Source organism: Lonchura striata, chromosome 2, assembly GCF_050655825.1.
Source record: "Lonchura striata isolate lonStrDom1 chromosome 2, ASM5065582v1, whole genome shotgun sequence".
In the NCBI taxonomy this organism is placed as follows: Eukaryota; Metazoa; Chordata; class Aves; order Passeriformes; family Estrildidae; genus Lonchura; species Lonchura striata.
Window position 1 is genome coordinate 16,760,353 of NC_140704.1, and position 22,409 is coordinate 16,782,761.

At 40.8% G+C, this 22,409-nt stretch overlaps 1 protein-coding gene across 2 annotated transcripts; it reads right to left on the bottom strand.

Annotated features, from left to right (window-relative positions):
- Positions 1–24: 24 nt before the first annotated feature.
- PDSS1 (decaprenyl diphosphate synthase subunit 1) lies at positions 25–22,409 on the bottom strand. 2 transcript variants are annotated; one of them, XM_021533107.3, is made up of 11 exons: positions 22,295–22,409; positions 20,396–20,460; positions 19,429–19,552; positions 18,935–19,065; positions 12,121–12,262; positions 10,921–11,032; positions 10,723–10,832; positions 4,716–4,796; positions 4,404–4,517; positions 1,226–1,306; positions 25–488 (listed from the first exon to the last, which is right to left on the bottom strand). In XM_021533107.3, the coding sequence occupies exons 1-11, from the start codon at positions 22,397–22,399 to the stop codon at positions 348–350; spliced, it is 1,206 nt and encodes a 401-aa protein (XP_021388782.1). In that variant the 5' UTR covers positions 22,400–22,409; the 3' UTR covers positions 25–347. The 2 variants fall into 2 exon arrangements, with proteins under 2 accessions (XP_021388782.1, XP_085421422.1); XM_085565296.1 differs by having other exon boundaries at positions 22,292–22,409.

A 22,409-nucleotide genomic window follows, 5' to 3' on the forward strand; every position in this document is an offset into this window, starting at 1 on the left:
AAGTGAAATTTGGAACAGCTTCAGTTTGCATACACTGATTTACATTTATTCTCATTGTGGCCTTTGTGCATCAACATGTAAACATCTTCCCCATCCCTCACAATCAATAGCCCCCACTAAAACAATTGTACAGCAGAGTTTGATTTGCTCTGAATTGCATGGCTTCCTGCAGTAAAACACTTTAAACTTTTGTTTAAAAAAAAAAAAGTACAACTTAAAAAAAAAAAAAAGGAGGTTCTTTTTAAAAAAATAATTTTTGGTAGCTTGTGTTGGAAGCAAATAACTTTTGAAATAAATTTAGGCACAGTCTGGTAAAGTAGCTGCCAGAATGAGTGGAAGGTGGTCTCTCACTTGTCTCGCATGAGAACCATTTCTGTCAGGTGCACCAGGGCCTCTCTCTCGGGGGACGGCCGCAGCTTGCGGATCTCGCGCGTGGCGGCGTGGCAGTAGCGCTGGGCGAGGTAGGTCGTTTGCTGCACACCATCACTCTGAGGGAAGGAGATGGAGAGAAAATGAATGATCAGCCTCCTCCTGCCTTCTGCCTCTTCCAGTCACAGGAGGAAGTTTTAATGACAGTAAGTACCCTAATACATTATAGTCCAACAGGGAAAGGAAGAGGATTCATTGTGTAATCAGGAAAGGCCACCTACCTGCCCCAAACTGTCAAAGTACTGAAACTCATCCAGGCTAAAACAGCAACTCCTCCATTACAAAACAGCACTGGTATTAATAACAAAGTAGAAACTAATGGTTTATCCCTTCCCCTCCTGCCCTAAATAGAGATGTACAAAACCCCCATGCTATTCTGAAAAATAGGTAATAATTTTGCACAGACCAGTATTCAGTCTTTTTAGACCAGAGTAATTTAAAACTGGTGTAGGGTGTGCACTGCAGTTACAAGACTGACTGGAAATTACATGCCACTTATACCAGCTGCTGAATACAGCTATACCTCAGCTGGAGGAACTGAGTTCATGCATGAGCTTTTTACTTATTATGTGGATTTTATGCTGTTGGACGTGAAAAAAAAAATTAAGTTCTTCAATACCTAGCATTTCTGCTAAAACACTGTGCCAGTAGGAGAGCTGAGGAGTTCTGACTTGGCATTGTACGTTGCATGCTACTCAGCAGGTATTTACCAATGCAGCCCTGCTATTTTACTTGGGAGGCAATGAATTTCAGACTGAGCAGCAGGGACAGCAGAAATATTTGGTATCAGTCTTACCTGCAACACGTATTTCCATGCACGTTCAACATCTCCTGGCTTACTGAATCTCCTCATTATCATAGCATTCATTTCTGGAAACTAAGCACAAAGGGAGAAGGGTTTGTACTTGCTTTTGAGTTGTTTTCCATGTAGGTGCCTGCTGTGCTAAGGTCAGAACACCACCAAAGTGCAGCCTTCTTCCCCTGTCACTGTTGTTGTTACAGGTATAGCTTTAGGCTTGTACTTGCAGTCTGCACAGGACTACAGTATAGCAGAGCCCTAGCATTTAAAACTTAACCTGGCTCTGCTAGCTGTAGCCAGTTGGTAGCAGAAGTCAGCACCTGCCATTTTATCATGTTAAGCAGATGTTCCAGTGTGGTAACTTCTGATGTGGCTACTGCCTGGTGTATAACCTGCATCAGATATTCTGGCACAGATGATGGTTAATGTTGGCACTCCTAAATGAAGCACCTCTGCCCCCACACGTACAGAGGAACTCAGAATGTTTGTTATTGCGATATTGTACAGTTCAACTTGTAAAATCCCCTCGTGGTAACACTGGCTGTTGCATTCTCTTGCATTTTCCATTGTGCTAGTATTTTATATATACACAGATTTTTTTTTAAGTAAGAGAAGAATGGTGACTATAAAGTATTTTGTTTTAGAGTCAAACAAAGATGATTTTATTGCCATATACTTGTAAACAATGTTCTGCTTTCCTTGAACACCTTTCCTGCAACTGTAGCTTTATAAGCACCCATCAGTGCTGTGGCATTGTCCTATTACTCATAGGCCTTAAGAGATGCATTCAGAAGCTCAGTGATGACTCATACTTTATCTAAAAGAAGAAAGTCATGGCGTTTTCTAGATCCTAGCTTCCTTCCCAGGTAATGACAATTTAATTGTAGTGTTCATACAATCAGTTTTCACATTATTCATATTTACAGTTATATAGGATGCATATGGGATCACTTTTTATATTTAAGCACTAAAGGACATGAAAATGCCCAAACTTGTAAGGCAGAGCTGTTATTAGCAATTTTGCATATTTAGTGGGCAGCACATCACTATTTAATAGGAATGCTTTTAATAAAAATAAACCTTCATTCTTCAGCTGTACTCGTTTAAGAGGCACTTTAGAACTAACATACACTAGTGTATTTCCTTAAAAAATAAATGGGGTGTTGTTTTTTTTACTGAGAGAGCTAACTTTAAACACTGAATAAATAGGTACTATAGCAAGGTAAACATTTTTTTCTTCTTAATATTCTAATGCACAAAGGTGTATTTCAGAGGGAGGGGAAAGGATAGAAGAAAAGGCATCTGTCACTGAAGATCCAGAGCACATTAAAAACTTAACAAATGTTTGTCAGGAAGACAATTCCAGGAGTACCAGCTACATGAAAGGATAGCAGCAATACTAATCTGAAAAGACAGCCTATGATTAATAATTACACTTTGGACTGTCTTCAAGTCCTGGGTCGTGCATTTTTTTCTCAGACACAAATATATGAAATGTCTTTTATTAGCATCAGAAGTGTCTGTAGGAGCTCCACATTTTTAGCACTCATGCTTTGTTTATGTATCAGTTAAGTCTGTAGTGCTATTCTTCCAGTGTCTTGAAAACAGCAGGACATTTACAGCAAAGAAGCCTTCTGGTTAATGCAGAAAACTTTATAAGATGGTCATTATCTCTCAAGGCAAAAATGTACACTTCCCATCTATCAAAGATATAAATGAGGAAAAGCATTTTAAAGTGGCCTACAAAGAACAAGATTTTAAAATAGGACTTACAGATTTTTTATTTCTATATTATGAACTAATTTATCTTGTAAAGCTAATTAAAAGATGGATGAAGTTCAAAGTCAGAGAGACAACCCAAACAAATTAGTAATTAATAGTTTTAATTTAAAAATTGGAATATTCAACACCCACAAGACAATCAATGTCACCCATTCTCTGCCAAAACCTGGGTATTTGCAACCTGCCTTGTTTCCTTCTACACATGGCTTTATCACACACAAAAACAGTTTTACAGCTCCATCCTCCATCTCTACCTGAGTGCCTCACTGTTCTTTGGACAGCTCCAATTGCTGATGACACAATTCTGAAATTATGATTCGAGAACATGTTTGTGAATCCCCCAGATGAGTATGGGGAGACACTGAGGACACAGAGAAGGTTGTTCTCAATATGCATTCATCTACTTTGTCAGGTGGCTGGTACTCTGTGCTCCTGTCCTTTCTGAGATACAGATCCTTGTGAATGCCCAAAGGATAAGGAAGCAAACAGATGTGTATGCTCCACCTCCCCCCACAACAGGATCTTTTAGAAAGGGAAGTAAATGTCAAAATGGTTGGGTTTTTTAAAAATTATTTAAACCTTTTCCCATGTCAAGCTCTAAGCAATTCCATCGAGAGCTCATATACGAGAGCTCTGCTGGAACTAATTGTGCCAGTTTTTGTATCACACTGTGAAGCCTGGTAGGAAGGACTGCTTTTTAAGTCCCAAATCTGCTTGCCTCTGGTGAACAAGACACTGGAGCAAGGAATTAAAATAGTTTCTTTCCTGTTTATGGATTAGCATCAATTTTAATGTTTTTTCCATGCTATTCACACTTCTGTTTTCATTTTGCTCCTCCAAATAATTTTTAAGGTACTGAAAATCTTGACCAATTTTAAGCTTGTTTTATTTATGACACTCCCTTTTATCCAACCTTCAGACAGGAAACCTGCTCATGTTTGTAAATGGATAAGACTTGAGGACAAAGAGATGAAAAGATCAAATCTAATAAATAAAGGTACCCACCTAAAGGCAAGGCAGAGGTTTCAATTCTTGGCCCCAGATGGATAGAAAGCCCAAAACAAGACAAAAAAGCCTACATGCACAGTCAAGCCTGGGAAGAAGATGTCTCAGGAGAAAACACAAGCAAGAAGCTACTTAGGAATAACCTACACAAAATGTGCTAAAGCTCTCTGAATACCTACAAGAGCCTAACAGTAAGTAGAGTTGTGCAGGAAGGTGTTTCTCATAACTTGTGTGTGCACAGAATCCATCTGATATTGAACACACTGATCTGTCACATGTGCCCAGGCCACTCTCATCACTGACACTGGAGATTTGATGTGTTTCAGCTGGTGCTGTGAGGAGTAGCTTACACTTTTTATTTTGAGCAAACAGCTTCCTGCTGGCTTACCTGTCGACAAGCAAATAGGACAGGGCCTGTGGCTAATCCAAGCTTGAGATCTGCTGCTGTTGGTTTCCCCAGATGGTCAGCACACGATGTAAAATCCAGCACATCATCTATCAACTAATAAAATAGTAGACATACAGATAATTTAAAATTTCTTTTTTAAGTATTAGAGCTAAATCAGAATAATCAGCTAAAACAGAATAATCCTTGTTAAAGACAAGATTTCTAGGAAGGATTAAGACAGACACTTTTATTTCTAAAGCACTTTGGAGAAGTTTAGATTTTAGATTCCATTTAGTTCAACAAAAACACTACCTGAAAAGCTATGCCAACGTTTTTTCCATACTGGTATGCAATCTCATGAACTTTTGGATCAGGGCAGCCTAAAATTGAAACCTGAAAAGATAAAAACCCCAAGTAAATAGAAAGTTTTAGTTAGCATCCACTTTTAGCCCCTGACCATCGGTGTGACAGAGCCAGCACAGGCTGGAGGGATCTGGGAAAGGCAAAAAAAAAGCAGACTCGAGCACATTCTGGCTTATCTCAGTTCATGGAGACACACAATTAGCCAACCTTACTAGAAAACAAGGCTGAACAGCAGTGCAGTATTAAAACTACATTCACATCTGCAAAGAGATTAGCTTCATTAAATATTTATCAGGCTTAGAAATAGCCATGCAAGGATAAAGAGAGAAGAAATGTGGATGCACCTCACATGCAGGGTGGTAGTCATATGCAGTCCAGTGATGGGGAAATTAAACTAATTACATACATAAAGCAGCCAGGGGATAATTGGAGGTCAGACAACAGATAAATTGACATTAAATGTCTCATGAAAGATCACAAAGCTGGATATGTAGAACCATAGGGGCAGTTGACATAAGGATGATTATTTTTAAGGTGATGTTAACTGTATCTGACTTGCTCAGGAAGATGACTTGATTAGCTTGCAGGCAAAGGTACTGAGGGATAATTAGTGGCAAAGAAAAGACAGCAAATGAAGAAAGCACACCCAAGCTCACAAAAGTATCACTAAACTGAGATAAACAAAACATTTTACTACTTGGGAGACAGAAATTTTGCTGAATAAACTCCACAAAACTAAAATACAGGATATTCACTAAGGTTTGAAAATTAATATCTTGCCTCAAAGTAAGGGCATTTTTGCATTTATGTACTGATTATACATTTTGCAAAATGAGGTTGGTTAAATACTCAAATTTATTTCAACCTTCAATAAACCAATTAGAACAGTGGACAAAAATCCACCCTGGTTTATTGCAGGCATTCCAAATCTGTTGTGACCAATGCAAGGTGTGAAGATACATTTTATTTAAGACTAAAAATATATTCTAGGAAAACACAATATAAAAACAAGTATGTGTGTGTGTCTGTTTGTGTACATATGTATATGCATTCCTCTTTAAGATTGTGTAAGCTAGGATCGTAAAAAAACCCCTCCAACCCCAAAACCAACCCCAAACTAAAAGTAAGTCCAGCAGTAGCTTTGAAAGTGAACATGAAGATGGAAATAAGAAACAACATTATATCCTAATAAATGTGATGAAACTTGCATAAAATGAGAGATGATTTCATGCAGCAGTGCACTTCCTATCTGAGCATCAGAATACTTCCCAGTCATAACCTGCATCTGTAGATAATAACTAAACCCCAGAGGAATCTGGATAACTGAGAAATTTGCAGCATCATGCATTCTCCACATTTATTTAAAAGAGGAAGACAGTATAGCAGGAAAATAATCTCTAATAATCCTACAGAGTCTGAAGGCTATTGAACAGAGTGAACTGCAAATACGAGATATTTAAATAGATGTTGCTAGGGACTATAAAAGTACAACATTTTGCCTTTTTATCCTCCTTTTGATGTTTGTTTCTTAAATAGCAGTATTTGTCCAAAGACCTAATATCTATTGCTGTACCATGCAAACTTTTGGTTGCTTCTGTAATATAAATCACATAACACCAGCACGGCAGGGGGACTGCATCCACCCTGTTCTAATGAAATCCTTACCTACCTCCACGTTTTATTCCATGTGGAGGATTAAAACACAGAATTCAGTGGCAAAATCCTGGTTAATGGCAAAGGGAGTAGCTGGCAGAGGGTGGGAGGAAGTGCTGTATAAAGAAAAGAGCTTCCTCATTTAACCTGAAAGGTCAGTTCTTGTTCACAGACAAAAACAAAATTAAAAATTCAGGAGATTTGTTTTGCCAGTCATCCTCAAGTGAGCAACCCTCTGACCACGACCACATAATAAACCTGCGATTGTGCTGTGTCTATCAGGGAGTTCCTTCAGGATGCAATTTCTCAAACTGCTCTTGTAGATTGTTGCCCCCAGCTGGACGCTGGCCGGGCTGCAGCCAGGCAGCCTGTCACTCCCATATGGAGTTTAACTGGAGCTGTGCTGGGATGTTCTGGGATAATACCCACATTTGCAAATACAAGTCAGGATAACCAAGTCAATACAGTGATGTGTGTTTAAATTATAAAACTCCCCCTCTGAAAACAGCCTAAAGCTCCCCAAACAGGTATGACTGGTTCATGACAAATTTAATCCTGCAAGAATTCAGGCCTGTCCTCCACTAAATCAAGATGAAAAATCCTTCCTAATACCAAATGGAACAAATTCTTTTGCAAAAGTTCTTTGAATCCAGCAAAGCAGGACAATCTCCTTGGTGTTATTTCAAACACACTTTTTGCAATAAAAAAGTTGTTTCTGTTGTGTTTCTGAGAGACTATAAACCAATTTTGCCTCTTTACTGGATTTCCCATCCATAAAATACAACAGCTCTGGGTAGATACATCCTGCTCTGATATTTAATATGTGGCAATATAGCAGCTGGAGTTGAAAGCATTTGCACATCTCTACCAGTGTTCTGTAGGTCAAAGAGGAAAACCCACTGCTGGGCCAGAATATTGTTGAATAAACATTACAAGAGATGTTTGTTCTTGTAGTCCTAGATTTGTGGACTCCATGGAAAGAAAAAGGCTGTAAAATCTTCCCCTTTTCCAGCCATTCTCCTCCACACCCATCTCCAGAAGTAAGGCTACTGCCTTTTCATTTGTGGCTCACCCACCACTGTTTTTCTAGACAGAAGTGTTCCTGTTTCCAGAAGAATCATAGAATAGTTTAAGTTGGAAGGAAACTCTGAAAGTCATCTGCTCAAAGGAGAGCTTACTTCACAGTTCAATCAGGTTTCTCAGAGCTGCATCCAGTTGATTTCTGAGTATCTCCAAGGATGTAAAATCTCACACTCTGTCTCAGCTACTTGTTGCAATGTTTGACCAACCTCATAGAGAAATTTTTCCTCAAACCTAATTGAACTTTTCCACAGTACAACTGGTCCTTTCACTACACATTTCTCCATCCTCTCTATGCCCTCCAATTACAAGGTGGAGACAGCAGAAGGATTCCCCCTTTGTCTTCCCTACTCCAGACTCAAGCCAGCTCTTGGCACATCATTTGCTCCAACCTCTGCCCTCAGGGTGGCCCTTCACTGAACTGCCTGCAGAGTGCCCATGGGTGTCCTGTATGTGGTCTCACAGCCACTGCCCTGGATGTGCTGCTGCACTGGCAGTGATGCCCCCTCCCCATGCTTGTCCTCCACTGCTGCCAGGAGTGCCACCGACTTCTCCAGGCTCCTCAAACCCTCCTGGGAACTACTCTTGAGGAAGGGGTGATGGAGGGAGATGTCTTGACTCAAGACAAGGCAGACAACTATCTTGTCCTGAGTCTACGTTTTCATGCATTTGACCTTTCTCACGTGATTAATATTTTAACAGGTTAATAAAGTACTTATATATGTAGACTTGTACTTTTCAGTAGCAAAGATTATCTGCCTGAATATATGTGATAATTCTTTTTCACAGCACAAGAAATACCCCCAAAGGACTTACTGTATTTTAAATAGTAAGTAAGAAGATTTAGTAGCTGACCATAATATCTGATAGTGCTGTGCTATTACCCTACATCTGCCATTGGACATTATTGCAGCCTGCAGGTCTAGTTGGTTTAGGGGGATTCAGTTCTGCTGGTGGGGGTCAGAGGTCTTACTCTCCCAGGCACCAGTTCCACATGCTGGTAGGGTTTTCTGATGGAGCCCTGTGCACACACCAAACTAGGAACTAGCTAGAGCAGGAGCTCACAGGAAGCTCTTCAGACTACTGGCTTCTTCAGTCCCTTCCACAGCCCTGCCTTACACAAGGAGGCACAAGCTTCCTCTCAATATGGAAATCAAGAACCTCTAGTGCACCCTTACACTCAAAGCAAGCACAATTTAATCCCTCATCTGAAAGTATACTATGCAAAATATAAACAGCTTTATGAGGCTCAGGAATTCACATTACAGCAGGGTTTAAAAAAGAGAGAAAACCTGCTCAGGTTATTTTGCTATCTCCAGCTGGCCTCCAGCTGATGACTAAACAGAAATTCCATTTGAGCTTTATTGTTTCTGAATTCTTGAACTGAAGTCACCTCATGTTTCTCTGAAAAATGCCTTGCAGTAACTAAGGCTTCAATGACTCTGGGCCATCTGCCACTGCTTCCTTTTAAATACACTTTGATTAAAACTTTGGTAACATTCCCCCATGCAGAACTATTGTAGAAAAACTGGAGACTTGGATGGCTCTTAACATCTTGAAGAGACTGTTCTCTCCCTAAGTCCTAACTTAAAGAATTTTGATTTAAATGCAGTAATGCTTTGGTGCTACAGAATGTATCGATTACAGTGTATGTCTTGTTTAGAGGAGTATTGTATTCCTTTTTGCAAGAATACTCTTCCATGTCTAAAGCATGGCACTGTGAAATAAGGTGCCACCTGAACTTGTCTACTATCTTCTTTCCAGTTAATACTTGTATTTTATTCAACCACAGCAACAAATCAGGTTTTCCTATCATTAACAGGAACAGAACTGCTTCTAAAACCCACAGTCTCTCCTCTTAGTTTTGTCCCTGAAAACTAGATATGAATATTCTTGATTCCCTAACTGAATTTCCTTTCAAGACAGAACTGATGATCCTGCTTACCATTTTTGCTACAGAAAACAGAACTCCCTTCTGATTTCATTTCTTAGTAGCCAAAGCAATCAAAATGAAAATATCTCAACACCCACATGCAACCAAAAATACCCTCCAAATCCCCCCCCCGAAAAAAAATCCCCTTTAACTGCTATCAATAGAGCTCTCCTAATCCATGCAGAAAGAAACTGAGCGAAATATACATATTCAACTCACTGGTACTATGTGCAGCAATAAGGATTTGCCATGAAGAGAGATCTTCTCTCTTGATTTTCCTTTCTAACACAAATTTTACAGCATATAAAATTCCAGCAATTCAGCAATGGAACAACTCAGACCAGCCACTAGAAGAAAAGCAGCCAAACGCCCCCTTGACCAGGATCATAGCCTCAGTCTTGAGGGAAGTGCTTAAATCCTTAATTCTTGCAAGTCATGAAAAGGAAAAAGCTTAAATTAGCACATTTGCAGGGAGAATCTACCCAGTGCGAATGTGAGTTCTTCCTTCTGCAAAGATTCCTCTAGGCAGACTGTCAAAATGAATATTAAAACATGGGTATGTTTTTTCTGAGGTAGCAGAATAATGTGATGCTCTTTACTAGTCCAGATGCCTACTGATATAAAACAAGATTTGCAAAAGAAAATTGTCAGGGTCATACTGCCATTAATATGAGTGATAATCCAGCAGACTTAATTTTTTTCCTCCAACTAGAATAAAAGGTATTTTCCTTCCCCTGAAATCCATGTGTCTCATTCTATGTAATCATTTTGATAAAAGCAATTTTCAACTGCTGTCTGTTGCACGAATGCACCAGTTCCCTGAAAACAAAGGAAGATGATTAACACTAGCACTAACACTTGTTTCCTCCCACTGTTACTACTTAAGGTCTCACTCAGCACCAATGAGTAGGGCCACACGTCAAAGAAGATTTAAAATCAAATTATAGGCTCAAAGTGATCAACTGAGTTTAAAACCACTGTCTCAAAGTTCCAGAATTTCATCAATTGATGATTGCCACTGTTATTGTTGTTTGAACCTTATTTTGATTCTATTGAGAATAACAATAAATCTGTGTATAAATAAAAAACTGAAAGAAAAAGTGAAAACCAATATTGGAGGCTACACAGCTGAACTGTGATAAAATTCACAGACTTAAACCCATTCTCATTCTGGCAGAATACCATTTCAAGGTTTTGCTTTGGAGGGTCTCCAGAGCATACAGCAACACTAGTTGAGCTGTGAAGCTTACAGTATGGTATGTTAACTTCAGAAGAGACAGACGTACATACTGCTTTACAACTGTTTGCTATCAGACTCGCTGTCTTCTTAAAAGTCTTCTCGAGGTAGTGAGCAAATCTCTCATTCTCGTTTTCCTTGGAACCCAGCTGGAGGAATTCACCTAAAAAGTTGCACAGATGGGAGGTTTTATTTGTGTGTTTACAGCTTAGGCAAGCAAATGGGAAGATAAAAATAGGAAAAAACCTTACCACGCACCAGATCTTCAATCACCTGAGTTAGAACAGAGACGATAGTGGTATTTCCAATTCGTGCTAAAGCTACAGAAGCAGCTGAGAGGATGAAGTCGCCAGCTAGAACAGCCTAACAACAACAACAACAACAAAAAGGTGATCCCCAAAGTCTTTTCCTGTGTTACTACAGACTATACAATTCCCTTTATTTGTCAGATCTACACATATTACATAACTTTCCTACATAAAGCACAAATATCTCATTTTAAGAACAAAAACAACACATAACCAAATATTGAAATCTGAGTAATTTTTGAATCCCTATCATATAGTACTGGTTATATTTTTCTGTATAAGCACTGTCTCCCCTGTATGCAATATGTGTTTGTTCATGAAGTTTTTTTGAACATTAGTTTTCTATTTGAACATTAGTTCTCTATTAGTTCTCTCTCTTGTGACTGTTACACAATGTGAACTCTGAATTGCTCCAAGTTCCTTCCTTGCATTTTCTGGTGAAGACCTTTCTTGTAATGCTCTGTGAAGAAAACACCAATTAAAAAAAATTTCCCACAGACTGAAAACATTTTTGTGTTCACCACTGAATCAGCATTCAGGCACAGGTTTAAAGTACTTCAACAGCACTGCAAGAGTTCTCTGCTGTTGTGCAGAGAATGGCACAGGGAATGCAAAATCAGTAATAATCACAGAATGGGCCAGGTTGAAGGGGCCACAGTCATCTGGTCCAACCTCCCTGCTCAAGCAGGGTCATCCCAGAGCACATGGCACAGGATTGTATAAATATGATTCTTGAATCTCTCCAGTGAGGGAGACACCAAAGCTTCTCTGGGCAATCTGTTCACATTCAGATGAAACTTCTGTGCATCAGTTTTTGTCCTCTGCCTCTTGTCCTACTACTTGAGAAGAGCCTGGATCCATCTTCCTGACACTGCTTTCAGACACTTATGATGAAGGCCCCTCTCAGTGGTCTCTTCTGGAGGCTGAACAGGCCCAACACTAACACACTTCAACCATTCATTATCTAATGCTTCCAACAGTTCAGTAAAGGAAAACACATTTGTCTCACCCACAAAGTGAGCACACCTCTTCATATGTTTTCTGACATATTCCAAAACCTAGCTATAATAACGTTACAAACCTCTAAGTATTTGTGCTCTACTGAAATTCAAAGGCAAGTCTTGCACGTATTAGCAAACTCACTTTCCTCTCCCCCCAGATTTGATTAAGTGTCCTTTTTCCTCTGCGAGAATTTGCATCATCAATAACATCATCATGAACTAGACTGGCTGTATGGATCATCTCAGCAATTATGGCCACAGAGCGCTGGCTTGCCTGCACCTCCCTAAAATGAAAAAAACAAGAACTGTCAAATAATTAAATCAATTACATATCCTGCAATACACTACAAAATCTCTATCAAAAAACAAATAAAAAATGATCCTCTAAAAACAGCTGTCACAGCTTTTTCCTGGTCTGACCCCTTCTTTCAAACCTGGAATTAGGAAGACAAGATGAAGTAAGATCATATTAGTAGAGTAAGTGCAAAGGGATGAGTCTGTTCTCATTAGGCCTATTTCTACATTGCTGGATAAGCAGTACTGCAAAACTCCTGTATTATTGACTTTACTCCCTCTAAATCCAGGCTGCAATAAATAGCAACAGCACCAAGGATGCTTGGCTCCAAGACTGAAGTCTGGAAAACAGCAGAGAAAAGAATGCCAGGTAACTTTGCAGTTGAGTTTTAAGTTTTCCTTATCTCTGTTGCTCTACCTATAATAAACTTGTTTGTGGCATCGAAAACTCTCTACAGCTGGATGACTCTACTCCAGTGAGCTGGAGAGATCAGAAGAAACATAAACCTGCATTCTACATTTGAAAGACATAATTCATAGATCTTATCTTTATCTTACCTGATTACCTTAAAACCCCAGAGGTTCTTCAGAAACATGAGGAATTAACTAGAATTCTACTGCAACTGCTTTAGGACTGTAAACACCAACTATCTAACACTTATTGGAACTCAGCCTTTGGGAAGATCTAACACTGATGATTCAACTCTCAGTAGGTCACACTACATTTTTTTAAAAAAACTAGGTGAAAAGAAAGTAAAGTAAGAACACAGAAGCAATTATCTAGAGAAAAAAACTGTCAAAAAACACATAAAAGAGCCAACCTAGCTCACACAAAGGACCCTTAAGTATCCAGCTTCCACTGTCATCTCCTGGTATTTTTCTGTTTTCATCATGGGTTACATGCAGGATCCCAGAAATGGCTATCCCAGTCAGCCTTGCCTCATAGGTGTAACAAGTCCACATGAACATTTAAAATACCCCACACACAAAACAGTAACACAAAAAACCCAAAACCCACAACACAAAAAAGAAACTACTTCTGATATATAAATACTGTACTTCTGGTACACAGACAACAGAGAAAATCATACTATTTTACAGAAATACAGAAAAAGAAACAGAAGATAATTTCAGCTCAGCTAAGGGAATTTAAAACTTTCCTGCACTGCCTATGTCCTTTAAAATGTAGTGACTAATCATAAAATGAAAGAACATATTGCAGTCTGCTGACATAACACTGCATTCTGACACCTACCTCAATACAGAATTCTGCACTGCTGTCAGTGGGAGTTCTACATCCTGAACAATAGCAGGATGAATGGGTAGCACATAGGCTGTGAAAATATGGCTTTTACACAACAGAAAATAAGAGCTGGAAACCTTCATGGTTGTTTGGAGGCAAGTCTTAATGTGGACTAGTGATTTAATCAAATGCTAGTTCAGTGTAAATAGTTTTCCACAACAAACTACTCTTACTAAGTAGGAGAAAACTTACCTTCAAAAAACTGTAAAGATCTCCAGCCTCTTTCATGCACTGTTCTCCTTTTGGGGATTCCCTTTTTCATTAATTATGTCAGCAGAATGGACTTCCTGCTCAGAAGCAGCAGTAAATGTCAACACTCACTAACACACTGAAATATTTCAGTAGTATGAAGACAGAATAAAACCAGTTACTTCAAAAGCTGGTTCATAAGAGTTCTGCATTATACTCTATCTTATCTCTGACAATGACTAAAAATGGCATAGGAATGTTCATGGTTCATGGTTTCCAGACTGTTGTATCAAATGTGACAATTTAATCTGAAGGATTTTTTAAACTATTATTTCCACAAAGTCTCAAGCAAGGTTCCTCCCACTGCTGGCAAAAAAAAGTTCTCCAGTAGTTTCATACATGCATCTTGTGAGACTAATTCTAGATCAGAGCATGCCTACTTTTAGGGGAAAAGACAAAAAGCCCAGGATCCTTCTCATCCCCTGCAATTTTTCATTCAGCTTCTCCTGCAAAACAAAAGTAAAAAGTGGCAGTAACTCAATAGATAACAGATCCCTGCAAATCCAGTGAGTGGAAAGATGCCATTTTTAGGTCATTCCCAAAGTAAAGATGCCCTGATATTATGTATATTTACAGATACTTTATACAACTAATCATGCTCTGTTTTTCAGTAGGACCCCCTGCTTGATTCAGTGATAAGGTTTTATAGATGTTTTCCATTACAGAACTTGTTTAATGAACACTGAACAAGCCAAGGCAGACCATACAGGTTAAGAAACCCCAAATACCTCCCTCCAAATATCCCTGTCCAAAACCAAAACAAACAAAAAACAAACAACCAAAACCACCCAACAGCAGTGAGGGGAGAACTCAAAACCACACAAACCAGTATTTACACTCTCCAACAAAAAGCTTGGAGGCAACGTGTTTGCCAGTAAGTAAATATTGCCAGTTTAAGGAGAGAAAATGAGCATAAGAACTTGCAAAATTTTTGTGCTATGGCCAAAGTTCTTCAAGCATCTTTCTCCTGCTAAGGCCCTGTCACTGAAAGAAGCAATCATCTCAGAAACAGTCTGTGACACAGAAGGGCACTGCAAACTAGGGAAAGCACAGAGAAAGTATGTGCTAACACCAGAGAAAACTGCAGAGCAGCTGACACCCTGGGCTTTTGAGAAGGACAGTTTGGAGGAGCGAAACAAAAGGGAACTAAGGTTGTTGGCAGGTTCTATCTTTAGAAAATAGTCCATCGAGTTTAGCCATGCCATTTTATTTGTTTCTCACCCTGATAAATATATTTCCCTTCCCTCACCTCCCACCCCAAACTTTTGTGCTCACTGATTTACCTATTATTTTTGTACTTCTTTGGCCCTCTCTTATTTGCCTCTCTGTTTTTAGTTGTAGAAAAAGAAATAAAATCTCTCATTTGCAAACACCTTTGGAGAATACAGGAACAGTAGCTCCTGTCAGGCTAAGTGCTAATTCTGTGAAGTTCTTCACAAAGGTATGTGAAGAAGTAGCAGTGGATGTGTGAAATTGAGGGTTTGCATGACCCCGGGTTAACATATTTACAATTCTTACTCTCACACAAAGCAAAGTTGCTATCAATAAGCAAAAAGCCACTGCACAAGGGTCTTAAAGACTCAGAGGGTAGGACTCAGGACACTTGGAACTTCAACAGAAAAGAAACAACACACTTCAATCACTTATCTTTTAGGTAGCAATTCAGATAATTTTTTTTACAACTGTAATTTTCTTTATTATGACCACAATAAAGTGACCTCACTCTAGAAAAACAGTTAACCTGCTGAGGGTATAGTAAATACCTCACCTCATTCAAATCTAAACATAAATGATCAATGTCACCTAACCTGCAGGCAGAGCCACCTGGCCATTCCATTCTCCTGAGAAATCTCAGCTATTCTGGAGGGATTCTGTAAAGAGAAGGAGCTCTCTTGGGACTGCCTTGTAAGATCAGGACCTGTAGCCTTCCTAAACTGCTATTTTAACAACCAAATAAGGAAAAGTACTACCTTTTATACAAAAATTGCACATAAGAAGAAAAGAAAATGAAAAAACAAGCAAAATCATGCTGGGTCCAGCAAGTTATATTACAGTTGAGAATAGCAGCAAGATGGTGCAGAAACTGAACATCAGCAATACAAACCCCAGAGGGAAAAGTAAATAAAAATGCTAGGGATGAACAGTACAGGATACTGGCTCACCCTACAAACCTACAGATACTGAGGTCAGTTTCTTCAATTACGCATGTGGGAACCAAAGCCTCAACAAAGGAAAACAAGCCTGAGATAAGAATCAGTATTAACTGAGGAAAAGAATGATAAAATGCTTCAAGGGAAATGACAAATTGAAAGTGGAAAAACGTTTTAAAAAAACTGGGAGAAGCAGAAGGTAAGGTAAGTATTTTTCCCCTCAGGTTTGTAGAAGAGCAGCAGAGTTAAAAATATGCAGTCTTACTTCTCTACATACACAATTTTCTTCACAAACATAAAGAACTTGGAGTTGGAAGAACAATTTGCCACCTGGAGACAATGTTTCTTTAAGAAAGAACAATAATGAATCCATCACAGTATCAATGTGAACTAAAGTATATGTATACCCAGAGCAAGGAAGACTGTCTGCTTCAAGCAGCTTAAAGGCAAAAGAAGAAAATGCCCATAAAACTTTATCAACTCACAGGAACTGGGTAGCCAGAGTACAAATGTAAATTCCTTTTGCATGGCCATGCCAACCCTCAAAAGCATTGGTCACCATGCACAAACCAACAAGCAGCACAATGAAGACTTGTATCAACATACGGGATATTTCATTACAATCACAGGCTTGGAAAAATTGGCACAGAGCACATAACAGGAAGGTAAATACCCTGAGATTTCATTCCATTCCTTTGCTGAAACACTCCTGTTCTTGCCACTCAGAATTTCATTCCAAAAGCACCATGACAAAGACGGTGACTCAGCCTGGATTGTACTAGAACATTCAGACTATTGAGGAGGCTTTTTAAACACTGAACATATTTTGGAGGTGCTGATTAGAACCACAACAGATGTACAAACACTGCCAAATGACACAGGCATCTAGAAATCAGAGGACTTATGCTGAGGGCTGGCTACTGCAAAGCAAACATTTGCCCCAGGCATATGTGGCACTTTCTTACTGGCACAGGGCAGGTATCAAAACTGGTTGTGACAGTTTTGAGACAGCAAAACATGTGGACAAGAATATGTCCACGAGCATATACATATGCCAAAACAAAGCAAATATGCTTTGAACATACAGGCAAATTCAGTATTTCTACTGCTACCTCTCTTTGATTCACTGCTCAACTCCCACACTGTCTGACATCAGTTCCAGCCTTCTCAGTACTGCACACATGATTTTGTTCATAAGCTGTCATGCTACACACTAGAATGAGATAAAACTATTTTTACCATCATTTTGATTCCAAAGATTCTCCAAAAACTCACTGTCCCTGTTAAACATCTCCTCCTAAATCTCCATTCTCTTAGAAACATAATGCTTTATCTTAAGCATCTCTTTCACCCTGTTCCTGATAAATTTGTAGACCACAAGTCTTCAATCTTCATTATTATCTTTGCAATCCATCCCTGAAGCCAGCTGGACTTAACTTATTCCGAGCACAAGGATCAGACAAGCTGATGATTTCAGGAAGTGTGATATACACTCCCATAGCTGAACTGGATGGCTGATGCAAGCTAGGATATCTTTGAGGTTTTTCATAACAAAGATGGTTGCAAACCACACTGGGGTTATGCCCTAATGGGACACCTAAGACCCTACAAGCTCAAGCAGAAAGTTTTGGTTTACTGTGCTTCCTTACATTTCACCATAGATGGATGATCATCAAGAAGGATTCTGCCATGAAAAAGTGCCATCCTCACACTCCTGTTTTTCATGTCAAGATCATTCATGAAAATATTAAGCCAGTCAGTGGCAAAAGGCATCCCCGAGGATTTTCACAATCAATATTGTTCCTTTTGCTATCTCAGAGTCAATGACAAGAAGCAGTCCTGAACTGAAAACAGAATCTGGCTGAAGCAAAGGTCAGTAATCCTGGATGATTTTTCCTAAAACAAGGGAAACTGGCATACACAGGAAAGGATGCTGCCAGCTCAGTATTTTTCCTGCAAAATTGTATTCACATAGCAGGGGGTACAGGGTGGAGGGTGCTATCCACGCAACAAAATACATGCCATGCTCTGAGGGAGTAATCAAGTCCAGCAAGGAATTAAACTAATCCTACAGAGAGAAAACAGTGCAAGAGCTCAGAGAAATCCTTTAAGACCGCCAAATTAGTCTAGAAACACTTCTGGAAAGAGACCAAAGATTATCTCCTTGAAATTCCATACAAGGCAAGACTGGAAGCATAGCTGGAAGGCAGAGAACATTCCAGCCAACATCTTTCCTTGAAATGCAAACACAGCAGTTGACAGGAACGTGTGGAGTGAAGCATTTGCAATGAGCCAAACTCAGGAGTGATACAGAATACAGGCCAAGCATGATCTTCTGCTCAGTTAAAACTGCTTTCAAGTGACTTGGAGATCATAAGGATTACACCAGACTAACTAGCTTAGAATCTTACATAAAGTGTAGAAACTTGCCACTAGAGGGTGGGGAAAAAAACTCTTATTGTTTTCAAAATCTCACAGCTTTGAATATAATCATACCACTTCTTTAATAGCTTTTCTGCATAATTACTAAAAAAAAAAAAAAAATCTATGAAGGCCTCTTCTCACAGCAAACTTCTTACCTAGAATTTAATAGGAACAGCAGTGGTTACAAATGAAAATTACTTAATGATATTTATATAGTTTCAAAGAGTATTAAAGGTTCAAATAAAGCATTTATGCAAGAAGGTAGAATTGACTAAAAGCCTTACAAATATCTTAATTCAGCAACATTATTTATCCACCCTGATTACACGCGCAGTATAGTCCATGATTTAACACATGGAAATATGTAATAAACCCAGAAGTTCCTTTTGTACTGACAATGACAAAAGTACAGCTTCAAGATGGAACTTACATTCAGGTTTTACTGAGGAGCATTTTATTTTCATAAAGTATTTTTCAGAAACACAAGAATGATAACTTTCGAGCATGATGTGTGCATCTGAAAGTGACCAACTCACTTGGAATTATTATGGTGAATGTTGCAAGCCCGAGCCATTAGCACCACAATCATTGGTCGAAAGGCCTTTCCCTTCCCATCAAAGTAATAATCACACATTTCCTTAAGTTCTGCTGCAGAGACCAGCAATTCCTATAAAAAGGACAAGAGCATTTTAGCATAGAAGTCACAAAGTCAGTCCATTTGGTGTAGGTAAAACAGTATGCATGTATAACTTTATTGTTTGCATTCATTCCACCCAGTGTAAGCTCAAGTTGTTTTTAAAATTACTATGAGTAAAATGAAATGTAAATTATGCATTCCAGCACTGCAAATCAAGAGAAAAAATTGCATTCTGGTTCTATAAAGTATGAGAAATGTTCCATTTACCTTCAGTTTAATTTTCAGCTGTTCATAAACATACATAACATCATTTAAATAAATATTCTCCAAACTGAGGGCTGCTATTAAAAACAATCATCATGACATTCCAGCATAGCCACCAAAATCCCTTACCTTTTTAATATCTTCATAGAGATTCTTCAAGTCTTTCCTACCAAGTTGAAAAGGGTCTTGGTATTTTTCATCACTAATTGTCTTACTGCAGCTGCACCAGTGGGATATACTTGTATGCTGAAACCTGGTGACAGTGTTTTTCAAGAGAGTAGTCTTGTTAGAGGTCAAGTTCCCCTGATTTCCCATACAGAAACATCTGAAAAGATTTCTTTCTCTTCCTCTCCCCTCACACCACATTTAACCAAATGGTTAAAATATATTAAGACACCAAACCACTCTTTTTCAGACAGACAGTAAGGTGCAAGGACAGAAAAGCTGTGTATTGATGATAATAAACCTTTGGAACCTGGCAAAGTGCATTTGGCAAACACACACACACGCTGCCCTTAACAGATCCCAGACCTGAGACACAGAACACTACCTTGCTCTTGATCTATTCCTTTTGAATACACTATGGATACTGTAGCCTACATTTGGAGATAATGCCTACAGGTCTGGCAACCCAACTATTCTGTTTCTTCCCTCTCATGTAAACTCCTGAAAAAATCTTCCTGATTTAGATTTGGTATTTTTCCTTTGCATACCCAGCTACATAATAAATTAAATCAATACTTCCAGGTAGGGTGATGATACTAGGAAAGTTCATCAGGAAAGGGTAAAAGCTCCACCTGGATGCAGTAAGATGCATCTAGTTTACAAGATTTGTTTGTTTGTTTCCTGGATTCCAAGTTTCTTTTTCTTCTAATGTTTCCTTTAGCAAAATGAACAGTATGTATTTTCTTGCAACATTCTTGCTTTGCCCATTACTCTCCAGGATAGACGACTGAGATTCAGACTGAGCACTACAGCAGCTTACACTGGAGTAAATGACCTTATTTTCAAAGTTTACAGCTCAGAAGTGTAACTACCCAGTTCACCCAATAACTATGTCCTTACCACAACACAACAATGTGAATCTCCAACTTACCGCCAAAATATACTACATATTTTTGGAAACGAGAAAGTTGAACTTCTTTGGGTAATGTGACATATCTGCACAAAATAAAACCAGGGAAAGTTTATTAGAACTTTAAACTGACAGAAAACATTTGAGTACAAAAAAAACAAGTATCCATCACCATTGGTCTATTTCTCCATTTTAACAACCCAGCAGCAAAGGGAGTCTCATAACCACTTCCACACCACGAGAGACATGAGTGCACACTTCATTAGATGCACTGAACTGACTCTTCTACTCTGGAGCACTGGACTTTCTCCCCTTGCAGGCCCAGCCCAGGAGGCTTATCAATTAAATTAACAAAGCTGCTCCAATAAAACCTTGCTTTTGCACTTGAGCAAGGTACAATTTTCAAATATTTCCTGCCTGGCAGATAAATCTGGACTGCACCAGTCAAGGCACAGAGAAAAAGACGAGCTGTTTCAGTAAACTAATAGAAAATCATATCCTTGTTTTCCCCTGAAGCAATTTCAATTCAGCCTGCTGTTAATAATTTACACCTGCCCATCTTCCCTGCTAGATGTCCAGAATTTAACTTCCAAATCTAGCAATCTCTCCAATGATCCCTCCCTGCAGACAGAGCCCAGGAGCTTGGGGGAAGGAAGGCGCAGTCCCAGGTCCATGATTCCAGCAGACACAGGCTGAGGAAGGAAGCACAGCTTTTACTCTGCTCCTGGGAGTGCTGCCAGGAAGTACCGAGCCCTGCCCAATGCTGGGCTGAGCCAACCCAAAATCACTGCAATCCACGTGTTCGCCGAACTGCCTCTGGAAAAACTCACACAGAAACGTTCAAGGAGACCTGCTGCTCGTGCCTCCGCGTCTCCTCATCCGCGGATTAAAGTAAAGTCTCTCTCTCCTTGGACAGTGGGAGACAAACAAAAGCACTGTAATGGCTCAAGGGCACTCTTCCATCCTCCCTGCCTACACAAGGCCATGCAAGGATACAAAGGAAGGTGAGGAGCCCAAACTTATCACAGATCTACAATCCATTGCTGTCCGACTTCAGTGTCCAGCCCTATGGCTGAGACATTCCCAAGTCGCTCTCTCGGACTCTCACCGCGTTCTGTTGCTAAAAATAGCTGATGTCTCCCTGCTCTTCCAACAGAGCGGGCACGCACGGACTCCCTCCTTCACATGCAGCCTGAGCCTCTAACAGCGGCTGCTGCGGGATGCTGGACGCGTTCGCCAGAGCACCTTCCCTGTCCCGGGCCAGGACAGCCAGAGCACCTCAGCCAGGCTCACAGCCGCAGCCCGGCCTTGTGAAGAAGCTCCAAACTGCCCCCATTACCACTCACAGCGCTATCACACAAACGCCTTCAAAATCTCACACCGAGAACCACTTCCCCTGCTCCCACCTAGGGCCGGCTCCGAGAGCCTCACACACTGACAGCGCTGAAAACCCCTAATCCGGAATTTAACCTCGCACCGAGCGCGCTCCTGCCCGCAGCAGGACCCCCCGGCACGGAGCCACTCCCGCCGGGGGCTCGAACCGCCGGGGGCTCGGCACGCCGGGGCTCGGCAAGCCGGGGCTCGGACCGCCGGGGCTCGGCACGCCGGGGCTCGGACCGCCGGGGCTCGGACCGCCGGGGCTCGGACCGCCGGGGGCTCGGCACGCCGGGGCTCGGACCGCCGGGGCTCGGACCGCCGGGGCTCGGACCGCCGGGGGCTCGGACCGCCGGGGCTCGGCACGCCGGGGCTCGGCACGCCGGGGGCTCGGACCGCCGGGGCTCGGACCGCCGGGGCTCGGACCGCCGGGGGCTCGGCACGCCGGGGCTCGGACCGCCGGGGGCTCGGCGGCCGCGGTGCCCGCCCGGCCCGGCGCCGCCGCCCCATTCATTGCGCGCCCGCCCGCGCCGCCGCACTCACCGCCGCGCTGGGGGCCGGCGGGGCGCGGGGCCCGGGGCTCGGCACGGAGCCCAGCGGCGGCGCCCGGCGGCACCAGGCGCCGCTCCGCCACCACCACCGCAAGGCCATGGTGTCCCCC

Excerpts from the sequence above, each read along its gene's own strand:
- PDSS1 (XM_085565296.1), bottom strand. The coding sequence starts at position 22,399 with ATGGCCTTGCGGTGGTGGTGGCGGAGCGGCGCCTGGTGCCGCCGGGCG. Across the intron at positions 11,033-12,120 it reads AAATCTGGGGGGAGAGGAAA|GCTGTTCTAGCTGGCGACTT; the intron begins GTGAGTTTGCTA and ends TGTTGTTGTTAG. Across the intron at positions 4,518-4,715 it reads ACGTTGGCATAGCTTTTCAG|TTGATAGATGATGTGCTGGA; the intron begins GTAGTGTTTTTG and ends CTATTTTATTAG.